This window comes from Melanostigma gelatinosum (assembly GCF_949748355.1).
Source record: "Melanostigma gelatinosum genome assembly, chromosome: 15".
In the NCBI taxonomy this organism is placed as follows: Eukaryota; Metazoa; Chordata; class Actinopteri; order Perciformes; family Zoarcidae; genus Melanostigma; species Melanostigma gelatinosum.
In genome coordinates this window covers 12,984,103-13,003,991 of record NC_136648.1, presented here as the reverse complement: position 1 = coordinate 13,003,991, position 19,889 = coordinate 12,984,103, and the positions used below count along the sequence as shown (strand labels likewise).

The 19,889-nt window shown below is 41.3% G+C and overlaps 1 protein-coding gene across 1 annotated transcript in view; it reads left to right on the top strand.

Moving 5' to 3' along the window:
* LOC306789406 (calsyntenin-2-like) overlaps positions 1-19,889 on the top strand; it is a 58,604-nt gene that overhangs the window by 32,579 nt on the left and 6,136 nt on the right. Inside the window, exons 6-11 of the mRNA XM_079285332.1 lie at positions 260-445; positions 1,393-1,650; positions 3,401-3,522; positions 12,603-12,765; positions 17,838-18,004; positions 18,391-18,539. Coding sequence (XP_079141458.1) covers positions 260-445; positions 1,393-1,650; positions 3,401-3,522; positions 12,603-12,765; positions 17,838-18,004; positions 18,391-18,539 — 1,045 coding nt within the window. The remainder of the gene's footprint in view (positions 1-259; positions 446-1,392; positions 1,651-3,400; positions 3,523-12,602; positions 12,766-17,837; positions 18,005-18,390; positions 18,540-19,889) is intronic.

Sequence of the window (19,889 nt, the reverse complement as noted above, 5' to 3'; positions counted from 1 at the left end):
TTTTAATTCGATGTATTCTCTGCATTTGACCCGTTTTAGAGCTATCTAAATCTTGAGGGGCGAGACTGACATCAGTTATCATTCCACATATATTAACAATGACTCAATGTGTAATTTATTTATTCTTTTTCTCGATTTCTTTCGACCATTGTTTACACTGCGATACCAGGTTACCTGTGCTTGTAACATATAACACCAGGTCCATAACTAAATGAAAACTCTTACTCCATGAAAAACAAACACATTTTGATCCTTAAAGGTTGGAACAAGCTGGTGGACTATGAGCCAGGGACCGGAAGCAGGCAGCTGTTTCCCAAGATGCACATAGAAACGTGTGGAGGTCTTCTGTCCGGCGTGAAGGCGATGTTAGAGCTACAGACCATTCACATCGGGAAGGGCTGTGATCGGGAAACATACTCTGAGAAGTCTCTGCAAAAACTCTGTGGTAAGTAGAGAGAAAGAAGAAGAAGAGAGAAAAGACATTATTTTAAGAAGTAGAAGTTCCATGAAATAGTGAGGTACTATTTAAGAGTCGGGGACTATGAGAGCGCAAAGGGGAGTAATAATAATGACAGACAAGGAAAAATGTAATTCAAAGAAGAAATGATCTCTTGACAGCTTAGCCTCAGCAGCATATTAATATCATGCCAATCGCCGCCATTTCAATCCTTGAGACTCATTTGAAATAATTGTTTCATTTCAAATTAAATTCCCAAACGCCATCCTAAACTGTGACGTGTTCATTTTTGCTTCCCGTGGTTTTGCCCTGTAGTGTACGGTATACAGTACTGTGTATTACACTCTACACACTGAATATTCCTGTTGAGAAATTAGAATTGGTTTTTTTTCAGAACAAATTAAAGATGTGTGCACAATGATCATTTTCAATATGTTTTCCCATTTGACACTTTCTTAACACCTCATCAGTATTTAAACTACTCAAATAAAAAAGGTCTTGATTTGCAATTTGTGAATACGTCTCGTCACAAGCCGGTGATTTACAGATGTGAGTTGTTGATTATACTATGTCTTGTCTCAAAACATGCGTTAGAATTGCCATGTTACTTTTGATATGAGTTAGGCGGATACAGTATAGGGCCAGCACGAATCTTATTTTGATTGAGTATATAGTACATGGTTGCAAAAGTAAGTAAATTAAGTTGGTAACCATGTTGCGTGACATGGGCCACATCAAATGGCCAGTGATATGAGATTACAACAGATGTAGTCATCATTTCTAAACATTCATTCTGACATGCACAAACGACATTAGGTCATGAATATGCTGACTTCTGGTACTTGGGAAATCACAAAGGAAAAAGAGTTATTTTGCAGGTTGATACTCTGTGCAGGCACTTTGACAGTGTTGTATCATGTGATTGACACATCCAGGTACAGCATCAGGCAGCACTGACCTCCTTCCTGCCTCCAGCCCTTCCACAAACTGGACGGCATCTCTGCTGACCGACAGCAGCCGCGACAGCGACCTCATCTACAGATTCGACGGACATCAGGCTGCTAATGTTCCGGATCACGTGGTGCCCCAGAACCTGACGGACCAGTTCACCATAGCGACGTGGATGAAACACGGGCCCAGTCCAGGACTCAGAGCTGAGAAGGAAACCTTACTGTGTAACTCTGACAAGACTGGTGAGCAAACAATTTCTCACGTGCTCACTCTTAGGAAGTATATTTCCATCGTCTAACATGTTAGAGAGGGAAAATTTGACCAACTTGAATAACAAATTGTCATTGAGTTTACCTGTATTTTAGAAACATTGGTGCTCTACCGTAGGAGTACTGGAAACTACTTGATTCTTGCGTCCCTTTTACTTCAACATTTTACACTTTGATTTCCTCGTGTCCTCAGCGTTGGAAACAAACTGTGAACATAACATCAAAACCATCCGTTCAACAAAATAACAAGATAGATAAGCCACGACAGAAGCCCGCGATGACAAGTGTCTTTGAAAGTTAACATTCCTTCCCCACTGCATATCTGAACTGAGCTGCCTGAACTGTGTAATTAAGCAAGCCATCTGCACATTGCATGCTTTCACAATCGTCTCACAGATGGCTTATTAGCTCACGAAATGTGTGGTCTGATCTTGTCATGCAAAACTGCCGAGTGGTTCGTGTTAAACCATCAGAATCTTAGAAACCTTTTTTTTTCTATTGCAACTTTTTTGGCTGAAGGATATGAATGATACCAGAAGGCTGAGTGTGAAGGCCAGATCATCAATACTGTGTGTGAAAATGCCCATGTATTGAATCCTGTCAATCGTCTGGCTGAGCCTGGTGACATCAAAGATGGGAGATACAGAACAAATAACTGGGATGATGATTATTTTTAAGTCCAGTGAAACAGAAGTTACAGCGTCTTTAGCTTCTGTACTGAGTATTCGCCAGTGAAACAGAATATTTGAGCGGTGTAAAGTTACCAGAGAAATCTGATACTACAGAGGACTGAGGCTCCATGCACACGTCTCCCTTGTTACCGAAAGTTGCACATTGATTGATGGATGGATGTCGTGATGTAATTGGTTGAAATTGGTTGGTACTAGCTTATGTAAGCATCTTTTGTTTTACGAGAAGAAAAGATGATTGGATTCTGATATAGAAACACAAAGTAATTCTTTTTGGGGGGAAATAATTTGCACAATATGATCAAGGATGTGTTCTAAAAGAGCTAAAAAGGCATTGTTCACCTCGAGCTTTGCATCTTGATGGCAACATGTCGGTATTACACCAAATGACATCAGAGTTCACGCTGTGAAAGATGTTAGTACTGCAGAGACAATAAATTACATTAAAATGATCACACAACCTGAAGTGAAATTGTAAAACAATAATGTAAACGCCATTTTCAAATTGTAGAATTGCAAAAGAAAAATGGGGAAAACTTTGTATTGCAAACTGAATGATCTTAAATTTTCACAATGTTGATTTGAACCGCTATGCGAGTAGGAAACGACAAACATCTGATTCCATTTTAGAGCACCAAAGAAAGGCAAGCACCAGCTCACCACTGTGCAGTTGTATTTAGAGGAGAATCTGTTGCACACCTCACATCTCATCCCACCTCAAGCTGATTCATTTATTAAAGCAGAGCAAGTGGGACTCGCCTTTTATTGCCCATCTTACACAGAAACCAGTTGGTAATCACAAACCAGACATAACAGCAGCAGGCACTCTGCGACCACACTTCCAGTCATGCTGACAGTTGTGTTTGATGTAGAGAACCCATCTGAGGAAGCTGAAAAGAGTTAAGGCTTTCACACAGCTGTGCTCCATCATTTTATTTTGTATGACTCCAGAAAGAAATCAATAAGAAAACCGAAGGAGCAGATGTTTTTGAGTCTGTGTGCGAACATGCATGTTTGTGATCTTCCCATTGCAGAAATGAACCGCCACCATTACTCGCTGTATGTCCACAACTGCCGCCTGGTGTTCCTGCTCAGAAGAGATTTCACTCAGGTCGACACTTTCAGACCTGCAGAGTTCCACTGGAAACTGGAGCAGGTGAGAAGTGTGTTTGTGTGAGCTTGTCTGTGTCCTATTTGGGTGCGAGCGTAGATTCAGTGTGATTTTCCACAGCATGTGAAGGGCTATCATTACTTATGTGGTGAAAGGAGAGGCTCTCCATTCTAATTACTGGAGGCCCTCCATCACTTTCTTCCCCTCGCTGAGGGAGGATAGAAGACACTGTTGTCCTATGTACACACACACATGCAAGCACAGACCCAAAGTGGAAAGTCTGTTTAGTTACGGGTGATAGCTCACCCAGCAGCAGATCTCTATTATCTGTCATGCTTCTGGAGAGTTGTTGAACTAATTTGCAGTTTAGTGTTTCAGTCCTGCAGAAAGCCTTTCAAAGGATGGCACCACATGATATTGCTTCGGCTAGAAAGATGCATATAATAATATTTGTACTTCTCTCTGAATGTTGCACAGCACTTTCCCTACTGTAATTATCCTGCAGATGTACACAATGGTGTGCTTTACATTACCTCTGCATTGCAGGGGATATTATGCACAGCTGGCAGGTATTTTAATAGAATATGAAGATACAAATGTTAAGTTTTAGTCCTCAGTGACATCTGTTTTTGTCCCCTCCCTTGAAAACATTACAATGCAGGGTAAGACCAGTGACTCTGGAGCTGGAGTCTTGCTCAAGGACGCATCAGTAAGGTGGACGCTTGAATGAGAAGCAGCCGACTGAAGGGCGTCTAGTCACTCTAGTTCACCAAACAGTTGCTGAGCGGAGATATCCGACTGTAAAAAGAACAGAAAAATCCCTGGAGTGTAAATGATATTCATGATAAGCCAATGACCTCTTGCACGGGAATCTCCCCCTTCAACAGACTATCCACACAAAATGGTCGATTTAACTCTAATAGTTTGCTCTAGGGATACATATGTCTGCTTCATACTGATATTATTACAAAATGCTTCACAATCACAGCTCTTAAGAGTTTTTGCTCACTAAGCAGGTTAAAAAAGATTTGTATTTGTGTCTCTCCTTGTATGTGTGCTCATGTCTGTGTGACCATGTTTTTTAATACAGTTTTGATTAATCCTATCTGTCATGTTTTATTTATCTTGCTTGGAAAGATAACATTCCAAGGCGTTGGTTTCTTGTGTCATGCCTCGTCAGCATGCAAACATCCCAGTGTGTTTCCCAGGCATCTGCGCTGGTGCTCACCTTCCAACCAGGTGGTTGTTTGTTCTAGGTCAAAGGGAGATTGAAAAGTATTTTTCTCAGTGCGGTGTTCTTTTCTCCCGAGGCCCATGGAGGTGGCTGTAACAAACAAAAGGGCAGCCAAGTAGCAGACTGCTGGCTTTTCTCAGCAAACAAGCAAACAACCTCAAGACTCAGTTCTATTTCAGTCTCGCTTCCTCTCATCCTCTCGCTCATCCTCCCGGGTATCCCGTTTGCTCCTTTGTTTGGATCTTGCGTAGGACCACGGAGGAAGCGTGCGGTGCAGTCAAAGAGAATAAGTGATGAGTTACTCACCAGTGCAAATCACTTGTGCAGAGACTCTCATTAAATATAAATGGGAACTGGTCTGAAATACTCGAGGTTAATGAGAGGAATGACATCATAGGGGCAGAGTGAAGGACAAATACTACTCTGTGATCATCAATCTGTGATGTACAGTGCAGTTGGGTGTACTCATCATTGCTACTGTGCTTTTTTATGGTAATGGCTTCCTGCATATTTGAACATGTTATGCCATTTAACGACTATATTATCATCCGGGTGAAAAAAAGAGTGAAACTTGGTTGAAGAAATTGTGTTATTGTAGAATCTCGGTGCAAAACGGGGAGACTAGAGAGAAACCACTCCTTTTTGAAACTGACATCAATATGTGATTTGTGCCACGGAGCAGCACTTGGTATTTTACGTCAAAGAGCAGCGCAATGTGATATTCTATTTGGATTTTTTGAGAATGCTAGAAGGTTAAGTGGACGGTATAACTGAAGTGAAAAGACACATTTATCTTTTAAAATATTCTTTTATTTTAAAATCACTTATATGAATATGGTTGTGATTTCTCAATAGTATTTCATAAGATACATTGAAAATCTCTTCAAATCCGTTATCGGCTTTTACCAGCAAAAATAATAAAACGACTGTGGAAGGTTTTAACACCAGTAGCTGCATACTTGTGATCGGCAGTGGACACGAAATATTGATCAAACCTTTGACAGTAAAGCTTTTTCTCTTCAGGCATTTTGACATGTCAGAGCAGGAAAAGCATGGGTGTAATTAACAACATAAATTAGGACTTTAGATGACCCAGCTCCAGTTCCTGGTATCACTGCAAAGCTACAATGCACAGTTGATGGATCAGAGCCATTTTAGTGTTATTTGTTGCACCTGTGCTTTTCCTAATATAACAAGTCAAATGCTGCGTCATGGTAAAAGCGACTATACTGCCTTGTACTTAATAATGAGGACAAGCTCAGAGAGTCGTAGAGACTGTTGAACAATGAATGTGGTGGATAGAGTGTGGAAAGAAGAGAAGAGGTAACTGTGGGGTGTCACAGCTGCTTCTTACTCTCCTTGTTCCTCAAGCACTTAGAAGGGACACTCAATGGCTTCCGCAGCAACTCCATTTAGCGCTATTGATTTTGCAATTCTCACCCCGAGAGCGGAGGGGCAGAGAGGGATGAAAGGAAGCTGGAAAAAAGAGGGTGAGAGATGGAGGCTTCCATTTTCCCTGTCGATCGAACACACTAAAGGAATGTCACATCTGACAGAAACCCTCACACACACACACACACACACATCTACAAGCACGAACATATTTTTGAGTGTGTTTATAAGGCACACACACACACACACACACACACAGGATGCCTATTGTCCATCCTCTTTCTCAGCCTCAGTAATGGAGTATGGAGTGGATCTCTCCCCTCTAGGCACATTATTTCCTCTCCTTGATCCTAGTAAGCCTATCAGTTCAATCCAGCTGTTCAAAAGATATTCACCCGCAGTCAAATAGTCCGATACAAACCAAGATTCAATCTTCTAATGTCCTGTAAGCCAAAGACGGTAGGATTGGGTCAAACATGCAAACAAAGCAGAGGCGAGGGAGAAAAGCGGATCAAAAAGAAGCCATTGTCCAGGCGTTTTTATACCGGTCAAGTTTGAACAGCTTTCTAAGGTTGCTCCGCATTGAGCAATCTTATGTGTGTTTGTGATGCCGTTGTTTTAAACCCTTATAAATAAGGTTTTATTTACTCACAGCAAGGTACTCATAGATAGAGTAGAACAAAAACAAATCTATGCTCACAGAAGGGTCTGAGTTGATGCAATAAACAGTAGTTTTCTCAGATCTGAGATTTCGAAAACATTAGTCAAGGGCCAAAGATCATTTGTGTTGGCAGTTGTTTCACAGCAGTCCACGACAACTATACTATTGACGGGGCAGATCATGCATTGTGAATCACAGATGAACTTTCCAATTTTGCCAACTACACTGCTCGAGACAGGTGCAGACCCCGCTATTCATCATTTATGTCGGAGTTCGATTGTCGGGACTGAATGTTGGAGTTGTACAAAATCACACTCATTACTTGGCATCTGCAATTATCTGCCTTATCTGCTTATACCATGCTTGTTGTGCCACGGCTTGTTCTCTGTCTTGTGTTGATTAGAAGCCTCCCTTTGTTTCCGAGGAGATTAATTGGATGGTGTTAGTGGTGGTGGTGGTGGTGTGTGTGTGTGTGTGTGTGTTCCTTCTTGTTGTAGATACCAGGAGAGATTGAAGTTCCTATTCAAAGGGTGATTTAGTTCCGCCTCAAAAACACTGCTGAATGTTTCACTTCAGTTTAAGTTATTTATAATTCACCAATGCTTAGAATGCAGTAATCAAAATAGCAAAGACATTAGAGTATACGTCTTTAAAGGTCAAGGCAAAAAGAATTAACATTCTCTCATCTCAACTGAAAGTTGACCTTTATGCGTTTTTTAGATATATTTTCTTTTTAACTGGTACTAATCTTCATTGAGAAGTTATTTTTTACAGTTGTGAGTGTTGTAAATGTGCATCTTACAACAAACAGGAATAAGCTGTTTTTTATGTTGTGTTACATGCTGTTCAGCATGTTAGCAAAGCTCTTTTCCTTTCCTCCTTTCGTTTACAGTTTTTTCCTTTTCCTCTTTCTTTCCCTATCCGTGTCATTCCCCACCACCACAGATAATAGACTTGCATCAATAATGCAGTGCTACAACAGTGGCAGAAGAGGAGAGCAGAGGAGAGGCAAGGAATGTGAATCGGAGCAACGGAGATGAAAAGGGAAAAGGAAGAGAGGCGCAAGTTAGGAAAGAACGATGAGGTGGGAGAAGCATGAGAAGGAAAAACAGAAGAAAGTACTTCAGACAAAGGGATGTGGAACAGGGTGGATGAAAAGAGGAAGGAAGGAGGGTACTGGTGCCTTTGGACAAAGCTTCAGAACAGAAAGTACAGCAAGCAATATGTTTGGAGAGGACAACAACAAAAACATACAAGGAACCAATCCTCCCACATCACTATACCCTTCACATCAGAAAACAGTGTGATGGTCTAAACGGGCATGCCTGTCGGCGGTCGCTGTCACATACAACAGATCTGAACACTGTTATATGTGGTTTGTAAGAAGGCTCCTCCCACCTTAAACCGCGCCAATGTATCAAAATAAACGTGACCCTGTTAAAGGACTTCTCAGCAGCCTGCAGAATGTCCTCATTCTTCTGTTTGTGTCAGCAGATTCAAAATGCCCCATTGCCATATGAGAATAATGGGTTGTGTTTGCTTTTCTCACCAGCAATATGCACAATAAGACAATCTAGTTTATCACCTGAATCCTCTAATATGTTCCGCACAAAAGAATATCTGGGAATCTGCTCTCCTTGTAAGTAGTTGTTCTGATGCAGAGCGGGCAGCTCCTAATTGTTTGCCACAGATCCTCTGGGTTGACAACCTAAATTCAGCCTCCAGATTGTGTAGTATTTTTCGAGGTCCAATTGGCTCTTAAGATCTTCTTTCCTTTGTGCAGATGTACGAGCCTCTCGTAAATACACCAGGGCAGATTTCCGCCAGATAGATGAGCTTATCTCTGGTGTTTTATTCTCAGCAATAAAACACTGCTATCGCACGGTAATATACTCGACAAAGGACATCTGGCTCCGTAAGGTTGGGTTTAGTCGGCAGCATCTGCAAGCTGAGGGCTGGAGATGGTTGCAGTAATCGAGGAATTAGAAGAAAGTGTCTGGAGTCTTATATCTGAGGTATAGAGCACTTTCCAAATGAAGTATATCTAAGATATAAGGATTGTGTACCCTCATTTGGAGTTGTAGGAGTAAAACATCTCTCCTGGCCATCTCTTTCCTAATACACACTAGACAAGCAGGAAAAGCTCGGGTGAAACAAATTTCCTGAATGATAATTCAGATCCATTAAGTGTCCCAGTACAGCAGGCCAGTGAGCCAGCATGGACACTACCAGCAACCAGGAACTGGCTCATCTAAATTGGAATGCAGTCGTATTTATTGTCACTAGTTTCACCTGTGCTTTTCCTCATATGACAAGACATGAAAAGCCTTAAAGGTACAACAAAACAAATCAATCAAGTCTAAGTAACAATCCAACACTCAGACGCGTGTTTACACTCCTTCCTGCTCATTAGAATTCTGCTTATGTTGATGGTGTGTGGAATTACGTGGTGTCGCCAAGCAGTGTGTACTGAAACGAATCGGCCTTTTTCACAGATGCCACTTTACACAGGTGTTAATGATACTATTTATAATGGCTGAATTCCATTTATTTGTTTCAATGTCAGGTTTCATGCATATGAATTCAAAACATCCTAGATCCAACATATATAAAAGTATGTTCTTTGAGCCCTTTCCACGTTAAAAATATATATTTAGGACACTCGATGGAAGTCTTTCATCTTCGTCTACGTTCAGTGAAAATACTTTTCAAAATAATCTACTTTGGTGTGGAACAGCATTAATTTAATTTGAATGAATGTCACGAAGAAATGGATTTACATTTGCAGGGACATGGCCTCAGCGACTTTCTGCCTCTGCAGCTGTTCTCTTGTTCTCTCTCTCTCCCCCTCTCTCTCTCTCCCCCTCTCTCTCCCTCTGTGTTGTGGGACTTCTCTGGTGATTGTGTTCATCCTTAGCAGGCTTGCTCAGGGACCAGCTCATTACAGTGTTTCAGCATTCATTGTCTTGACTCTTGTTACGCTGTTGCAGAGGAGAACTACTTTCATGCTCCCACTGACTAATGTGCCTTCAGACAAGCAATGTGAACACAAACATACCTCAGCAACCGAGCGAGTACTGCTGATGGTATCTGCTAATGATGTGCGTGTGTGTTTGTGAGCATTTGTATGTGTGCAAGTACGATTTCTCAAGTTTGGACAGTCAGAAATATAAACAAATTGAGTGCTGGATTGGATTCAGGACTTTTCTTAATTACAGTGGCCACATAGAGTATGTGCACATAAACGTTTACACTACAAGCCATTTAGTAAAATTGATCTGTAACAAGATGGCTTGTGTTCTTGCCAACAGTATTTTATTATTTGCACATTCATATTGTATGTACCATGCAATACAGTATAATACACATATTTCACGTCCACCTCAGGATAAATAACTTTGTTGATCCACTCATTTCTCATCTAGCGCCATTATCATCTCATCAGAGAGCGTGCTTGCATGTGTGTGTGGGCGTGTGACGTTTCCTGTTTGTCCGTGATCGACTGATCTGATGGATTTTTATTTATAGATATTATTCATGTAATTTGCATGTGAAATAGGTCTACCCACACAGTGGACATGAAATAGCAACAGCTGCAACACAAAAGTAGCCGGACCTGGCAACACTGCATGGATAAACTCTTTTAGTCTTGCATCTCACATGATAGTATGAATTTTTCCCAGATTTTTAAGCTCTGGCAGCATTATTGTAACCTTAAATAGAAACTCAACCAAGAAAGCTAAACCATTGTCAAAGCCCTCCAAGTTTAAAAAGAAAAAGATGCGTCTTGTAATTTTACTTTTTCAGTGTCTATCTTTTTCAGCGCCCTCCACAGGCAGCCAGCCAGCCAGCAGCTACATGAAAGCGGCCATCCACTGTCATTGTCTAGTCCAGTACACAAATCCTGTGAGCTGATGAAACCAGAACACACCGTCATTGCTTAGAATAGCTCAGTCTGTGCACAGTACAAGAATCTGAAACACAGAGCAAGTTACACTTTCAATGAATTTCTTCGTTTTTATTTACTGCTCTTAGTACTGAAACTATTCCTCTTGAAGTTGAACCAACACTGTTGCAAAAAATTGTGATTTTCACAATTAATACATATCCTACCAGGTTAGCTGAGCACCAAAGCATTGCAGCTACAGCCATATGAAACTGGGCCTTATCAATGGCCATATAAAGAAGCAATCCATAGGAAAGTATAGTAACTAAGCATATGTATCTGCTGAGAGATGCTGTGTGGTGGGGGGGGGGGGGGGGGTGTCTGGGATATCCATATCTAGAATGTCTGTCCCTTCACACATAAAGGGTGAGACTCTGCTTTCTAAATTGAACATCCCTGAAGATTCCTGGCTGCTCCAATACAAGTCCTAACCTCATTTGTTCATATCACAGCTTGAATAAAGTGTGTGTGTGTGTGTGTGTGTGTGTGTGTGTGTGTGTGTGTGTGTGTGTGTGTGTGTGTGTGTGTGTGTGTGTGTGTGTGTGTGTGTGTGTGTGTGTGTGTGTGTGTGTGTGTGTGTGTGTGTGTGTGTGTGTGTGTGTGTGTGTGTGTGCGTGTGTGTGTGTCAAGAAGGTGAAAAGAAGCACGTATTGCTATATCCACCCGTTCACAGCATAACATCTAAAACGTAATGTGACATAAATCTTTGCAGCACTGGAGCCAAGTGAATTAGACCTTTGTCTGGTTACAAATGCTGCATTCATTTAATATCGAGCTCACAATTATTACCACTTTATTTACTGTAGCCATTTACTGACTTGTCAATGGCATTCATCTCAGCGTCTAAGTCATAATTACAACTGAAGAGCTTATTTGACGAGGCACTCAATAATACGGACAGGTGTTCTAAAATATCTCGTGTTATATTGTCAATGCACATTGGTTTCAAGCCTCACAGACATCTAGAGCTATCTAGAGCATGAGGACGCTCTTAAGTCACAGACGAGTGGAAATCATTCACGTCTTTACCTTCCATTCATCTTGAAGTGACCACAGAGAAACACATAGACAGGCAAAACACATTGTATGATTCATTTTTAACGATTAGATATTTGATTGTTTAAAAATTGCCAAAATATCACTAGTTCCAGCTTCTAACATTTGGGAATTTGCAAAAACCGAACAAATATTACGTCATGTTGGGCTATGGCAAATTATAATGCGCATTTCTGAATATTTTCTGACATTTTATTGATAACACAACAGATTGATTGATCGAGGAATTGATCTGTAGTAGCAAAAATGTAGCAAAAATGTTTCCACATATTGCTGTGGCCCAGGAAGAGTTTGTGTGTGGGGGGGGGGGGGGGGGGGGGTAGAGCGAGAACACGATGTGTCCTTACAAGTTCTCCAAATGTTTGAAGAATGTTTGTGATGGCTAATAAAAGTAGCCTGGCACTCGGGTCCTTCACAGCCGTGTTTGTCACTCATTGCGTGCCTTTAACAAACCGCTCATTAGTCAGAAACCTCATTAGCAATCTGACAACAGGCAGCATAGGATTCAGCAGAAGAGGAAAGGAATTTGTTGCTCTTTCATTGAAGGTAGAAAGCCGGGGAGCGTTCAAGGATGCGCCTTCGGGTTTCGGCTGCATGCTTGGAGTAAACATCATCATCTTCATACCAGCATCCTTATAAACATAATCCGCCACGGAGAAATGCTCCTAACCTAAATAAGACCCCAAGAAAAGAGATGAAGTTGCCAGAGTCATTTATTTTTAAAGCTGTCCTATTTTTGTGTAAGTGCAAACCAGGAATATTTACTTATTTGAATGCATGAAGTGGACAAAAAGAACTGAGGCTTAATAACATCATAACATATCTCTCCTCTACAGATCTGTGACAAGGAATGGCACTATTATGTGATCAACGCAGAGTTTCCTGCAGTGACACTATTTGTGGATGGGGTGACCTATGAACCCTACCTGGTGACAGATGACTGGCCGATCCACACCGCAAAGATTGATTCACAGTTAACTGTGGGCGCCTGCTGGCAAGGTCAGTGTGTGTGTGTGTGTGTGTGTGTGTGTGTGTGTGTGTGTGTATGTGTGTGTGTGGTGTGTCTTTCTGAAATTCACAGTAGCTTTAGAGTGATGCAGACATTTGTCCTAAGCTGAAGATGCTGACATCAGGCAGGAATGGGACACAACTGCTATTAAACTGTGTTGTTTGGATCGTTTCCAGCTATACTACATAATCTGACAGTTAACACATAAAATGAAGAAATTTGTTATAATCGGGCATCTTCTATTTCAGGGCATCTTTACTGTTTCATTTAAAAGAACATGTTGATTATTCTGATACGTTATTGGTTTATTGGTTATTGGTTGTTGGTGGTCACGACTGCTTTAGTATTGTAAATGCTTGTTGGGAAACCAAATAGAAAAAGTGGTACACAAAAGAAATAGAAACAGAATGAGGAAATGTCTTTTGGAAAACCTCTAAATTGCTTTACTGCCGCTTACTTTCTAACTTAATTTTGTATAAAAACAATAAAGCTATATATTGAGATCCAAGTATTTTGATCAGAAACTCTTACTACAGAAACAGAACTGAGAACAGATCGGTGTACAGGTGTAACGAAATACAATGTGCTTTTTCTACATGCAAAGGGGACCAACCTGGAAAAGACGGAAGCTTACAGTACAGCAAACTGAGAAATAGCATCAACAAAGTGGCACAGCAGCCAAAATATGTTGAAAATTACATTTGACGCACAAACAGGGAGAGTGAGTGAGAGAGCGGGGAAGCCGGAGACTTTCTGTTCAGATAATTAAAGAGATTAAGATTCATTCCCCGGGGCTGCGAGTATTTCTTCTTTGAAATGGAGAGTCACGAGCAGAGTGGGTACGAGCAGAGTGGGTATCACACGGGAAATTCTGCATGTCAGTTCCAGTGGCAGGGAAAGAGAGCGAGCAGTGATCACATTGGAATGAATAACAGCTTACCCTGCTGCCGTGTTTATGACTGGAATAATTAAACAAAAGTGCTTTACAGGAGGGCAGAATGAGACCGTTCTGCAGCTTGCCTCTAAATCACGCTCATAATGCTCACCGGCATCATCCAAAGCTTCAATCCTGATGACATTTTGGTTGCCATTTTAATTTCTTTTCATCCTATGCCTGATTGCAATTTTCTTTTTGTCATCATCACTTTCTTCGTTGCTTCATACAGGCCTCTCTTTCTGCCTCTTTCCATGAATCTCTTGATTGTGGGAGAAAGCCCTGAAGGAAGGATTAGCTAGAGTGAATGGAGGACAACTTTGCCAGCTATTACATCCCAATGAAGCCGCTTTAAGCTTCACTAAGCCGCAACTGATAACTTTTCAGGCCATTAGCGAGCAAGATTGCCTTGCAGAGTCTCTCATTTATCCATCCCCTTCTCCCAACAATCAACAGCAAAATGATGAGACATGAAAGGCATTCAGACCGTGTTTTCACTGCCCCGAAAGCAAAAAACATGTTTTTCCGTACAAGAAATGGATGGTTGTTGTTTTCTGAAGCAGTTTTCTGTCGTAACAAGCCGTTTGGATGCGAAATGGGTGTTTGCCATCTCATTTAATGTGCAACAGGAAAGTGGGTGTCAAATTTCACAGTGCAGTATACATAACTAACAAAGCGCGGAGATATCGGCATCGGGAATCCGAGGTAGTTTTATGTTGATAATAAAAGGCATCAGTCAACATATATCACCAGGAAGTGTTCAATCTTTGGGACACTGTGCTGCCATTTTAGTTTGCTTTTAGCACTCGGTGAAATGAGAAAAGTCACATTTAATATCCAAGATGAAACCACTGTTGAAGTGAACCACAATGAAATGGCTTTTACAGCCTTTAGAATTAGAAACTAAACATGTTTTATGTCTTCTTCACGCTCAAGAAGTCAACATCTGCAATAGTCTGCAGCACTGATGTCTAAAATATCTATTTAATAATCATCATGATTTGTGAATTAGCTTACATGAAGATATTATAGTTGTTCATGCTCTTATATATCAATGTCTTTGAAAGACCTGCCGTGCAACATGTGACGTGTCCTCTTCCTCTTTCCCTGTCCTTTCATTCATTTCTCTTTTTTCATGAATCCATTAAAAAAAACATCTGCACATCTACACACGGGCAATCCAAAGCTTCAGTCCAGTTTGCACTTTGTCATTCAATCACAAAGACGTTTTGTTGATGAAAACCTTTCAACGGTGCATTTGTCAGAGTGATGAAGAGACTGAAGAGCAGAATAATGACGATAGTTCCCACATGTGGAGAGAAAGGGAGGTGATGGAAATGTCCCATATGCCCCTGCTTACATACTGCCATCGCTAAAAACCCAGTGCTTACCATTTCTGATTAAATAATGCATGGGCAAGTATAAAGAATAAGACTAATAAAGCCTATAATGAGGGCGATGTTCTTAGTTCTTGCAGTTTGTGATTGTACCACAAACCAGTCAAATTGTTAGTTATTATATCTTTGTTATTTTAAAAACAACAAAGATATTTCAAATCACCTTTTGCATGTTTGACATTTCACACCAGATGGGGAACCTCTTCACATAATTAGCCTCGGCATTGCAACAAGAACATGACTAACAGCACACATCATAGAACATTGTCATAGAACAACACACTGTGTTTTGCAATGTGTTAATTGGCTTTGGTTGTGATCTAGATGTGAAATATATTTCTATGTAGCAAAGTAGTAAGAAGGCTTTACGTTGTGACTTTTTGAACTCTTACAACACAGAAAAGTGACTATTAGTGAAATGGGATGACAAATCCCAGAATGACTCATAACCGTTCTGTTTTTGGACTTGAGGCTAAGCTCACCCCTCATACATGCACAGAACAAATACTGATTGGAGACTGAATTTGGGAGCAAAGATTGGGTACTTTTTGTCTAACTTCCCATTCGCCCACAGCTCGTTGGGGATTCTGAGTGTGGGTGAACAGATTCTAAAGTCTGTTGTTTGACAGCATACCAGATGCTGTAATGTTGATTACATGGTTAGTGCAAATCATATGCTGTTGGTCCTAACAGTTCTTGGCAGTGCCCACCCTCTGCTTCTCAGAGCTCCAGGAGATAAAACATGTAAAAAGTGGTGCTCCGCTTCAAAGGAGAAGGATCTAAGGCAACACAAGCACCAATAACCTCTCTCAAAGACAAATTAGAAAAACAACTTCATAATCTTCTTGTTAATATTGTGGTGTAGACAGCCATATTTCCCCTTTAATTATCTAGCTGTGATCATCAACCATTACTTCTATAGGTGCAGTTTTTACGAGACTGTGGGAGAACCGCTGTGTTACCTCACTGCTTGTAAAGTCAGCAGTATAAGTCTCCTGTTGCCGAGCATGCTGAAGGCAGTTGTTTGGTGTCTTTATGACAGGATCCTACCTCTCATCTCTACGTGTACACACACACCCCTGTATGATTCACATTGACGGAGCTGAGCGAGTGTAGATGCCTCCAGCCCCATACTGTAGCTGTTGTTCACAGTAATATCTGCTGTTACTGTCTACTGTTCCCCTGAGCCTCGCTGTGCAGAAGAGTTCAGTGCAGCAGACGAGGAGAACATCCAGGCTGTGTTACAGTAAGTGGGTTCGTAACCTCAGAAGAGAAAATTATTTCGTCAACTTTCGTCAACTGAAGAGCATACTATATATTCAGTATAACAGAAGGGAATTTTGTTGCAGCTGGTTGTAATATGGTTATAGGTCAAGAGTATAAACGATGATTTGAAAAAGGGCAAAAGATATGCGGATTGTTTCATACCTACATTTAAAATGCTGTGTTGCATGGGTCTTTGCTGTAGAAGTCATAGGCTGTAAATAAGAAGCGGATATATTCAGCGTGACGTCCTCAATTGGTTTGTGTGCTGCCATTTTGAGGCCTTGAGTTCATCTTGGTTTTTGGCCGTTGCCATCTTGTTGTTGTTTTTTTCAACCAGAAGTGACACGTGACGGTGCAGCCAAGACATTTTAAGGCGAACAGAAGGTTGCAATTAACTTTCATGACCCGAAAACACTCTGCGATAGCATGAGAGAAAAACAGAGACATCTCCGGACAACGCATCGATAGTGACCCGTCAATCACCAGGGAGCTAATGGCATTACAGACCCGGAGGTTTCCGCCTGCAGAAGTTTGTTTTTATCATTTTAAACAAAAAACATAAAATCACCACTTATAAATAATTCAATTAAATTAAAGTTTCCTTTAAGGCTGTTTTCCGTTTTATGTTCTGTGCATTTTTTTTTACGTCAAATTCTATTTTATGTTTTTGCTTTATTTGATTATCATTATGAACCAAAACTATTCATACTGTTCATAGATTATTTTCAGAATAATTCATATTTCAAGAGCACAATATACAGTGTACAATTTACAATTCTGCCTAAAGAACATATAAATGTGTAAATGGGTGGTGTGTGAAAAAGATTCATGGATGTTATTTCTGTGCTTTTTCCCTGGAAACATACAGAATACATGTTGTTGTCTCTTGTACCCTGCAAAGGCTCAGTAAAAACTGTGAGACCAGGCTGGTAAAATAAAAAGCTAAAGTCTACTCAAGGTTGAAAACAGGCCACAGTCAAAACCAGACCGGCAGGAAGGATGAGGCAAATGTATCCAACAAGGGATGAGGCTAGACAGCACGAGTCCAAAAGGCAGTCAGAGAAAACAGCTGGAATGCTGAAGGCCGGAGCAGAGCATACGATTTGGCGGGTAATTAATGGACGTGGGCCAGTGTATATGCTACTGGGCTAATGGAGACGTGGGAACAGATGGGTGCAGGAGGGGATGGGCAATGGCAGGAACACAGGGGTATGGGGGCAGGTGGAAGTGGTCGGATCTGAAAGGACAGGAACGTTATTACACGGCCGGTGAAAAAAAGCAGACAAGGAAAATGTGACACTAGGAATTGGCTGACATTTTGACTTACCCGATCTGTATCTATCCAACTGACCTTTTTTTCCCCCTCGTCTCCTCTGCCCCTTTCCACTTCTCTCCTTAAACCTCTCATTTCACACTTTTCCTTTTTTCCTATTTGTGGTTCTCTCCTTTCTCGCTCTCCCTTTAGGTGGTGAGGTAAGGACCCCGAGGTTCACCCAGTACTTCCATGGCAGCCTGTCAGGTCTGACAATCCGACCAGGCCGCATTGAAACCCAGAAGGTTATTTCCTGTTTGCAGGCCTGCAAAGAAGGCCTCGATATCAACTCCCTTGAAAGCCTCGCTAAGGACATTAAGGTGTGTGAAAACACACACGCACCTCTTTGTAATGATATCTCTGTGAGGACACTCATTGACATAATAAGAAGTGAGGACCGGCCAAAATGTCGTCCTGCTGAAGGTCCTCACAAAGATAGATGTACAAGTTCACTTACACACACACACACCTTAATCCAGCCTTTGAGTGACAGTAACTTCTACCACCTTAGCGGTGCTACAGAGGATGTAAGACACTGTGTCCTGTTCAGGATAGCATTACAGGAAGCTACTCTACAACATATATGATAACATGTCATTCCTCATCAAGCCAAGACTCAAATAATGTCGTTTGAGCTACAACATGAACACAATTGTTTCAACTGGAGGATTCTTTGAGGACAAATAGTATTTATTTGTGTGTCCAGTTCCATTTTAACCCCGCCCAGTCTGTGCTGGTGGTGGAAGGAGAAGATCTGGACAGCATCAGCACAGCCATGTCAAAGGTCTCCTACATTAACTCTCGCCAGTTCCCTACGCCCGGCCTCCGACGGCTACACATCACCACCAGCGTACAGTAAGTGCACATGTACTTGCAGGATGCATGTTCACTCACACTTTGACTTTTTTAACATCCATCTCTACATTCACTTCGTTTCACGTTTTCACATTCGCTGTAGGAGCTTCCCAGTTCAACCCATTCAACCTTATGAATATCATTGTGTCTGACTTTGTCTTTAAGCTACAGAACTCCCGGTGAGATGGCAAAGGATAGATCATTGGTGTGAAAACTATTAAAACCACTAAACAAACCAGCTGGCCATTGAGGACATTAAGCCTCTGGGTGAACGGGAACACCATCTTGTGAGCCTCTATTTGTCCTCACTTTTTATTATCTCTCTTTCTTTTATTACCAGCCTCGACAATGTGTGGCGTTGTGGCCGGTGTGATGCCATCGCAAGGCGCTCTAGTTTGTCTGTCTGTTTTTGTATGTGTGTCTTTCTGTGATTCCATGTCTGGATTTAATTTAATTTGAATTGACTTTGTCCTCTCCCAAGGATGGGGATATTAGTCGGCCTGTTTGTCCAACATTTGTTCAAAGGACATTATCTCGACAACTGCTGGGCCCATTGTTATGAAATCAAATTACAAACAGTTTGCTCCACACAACAATGCATCATAAAAGTGGCTTGTCTTTCCCTGATATTTGCAGTGGCTATTCAAAGGATTAATACTCATCTCTTTGGTGACCCCAAATCTCATATTTACACACAGGAAATATGAAAATCTTCCACTGGTATAGCTGGATTTATGATCAAAAACACACGATATGACCGTATATGTGTGCTGCATATACTGTTAACTGTAAATCATAAAACAATATGAAGTGTTCCTTTCACAAGAGAATGAAAAGGAAAATACTTCTTCCCAACTGCATCACATTGAATGTAACATGCTTGTGTGTTTTGTGGGTGTTTTTATGTGTGTGTGTTTGTGTTTGTGTGTGTGTGTGTGTGCGCTTCTCCTCACTCTTAAAGTATGTGTCTATCCTAACATAACTTGTATGCCCATGTGTGCCACTTTGTGTGTGTTTAGTTGTATGCTGCATATGTGTGTGTTGGAGCGCTTGCTCATGTTCCCGTCTCCACACCCATCCCGCGCCTGCTCATTTGGTGACAGGTCAAATCCGCTTAGATGTGAGCTGGTCGATAAAGTGAGGCGAGCTCGGGGAGCGGAGCTGCAACACAGGCCGTCTAACGCTGAACAACACTTCACAGCTCCCCTCGAGATAAAGACAGACGGATCCGCCTTTACACTCAGCAGATATGTTGAATCTGCCGTCTGTGACTGAGACGAAACAATAATATGCAGTCGCATTACACATTGTTGATATTTTTTCAAATTCTTCTTGAAGGTGTCGTTTGAA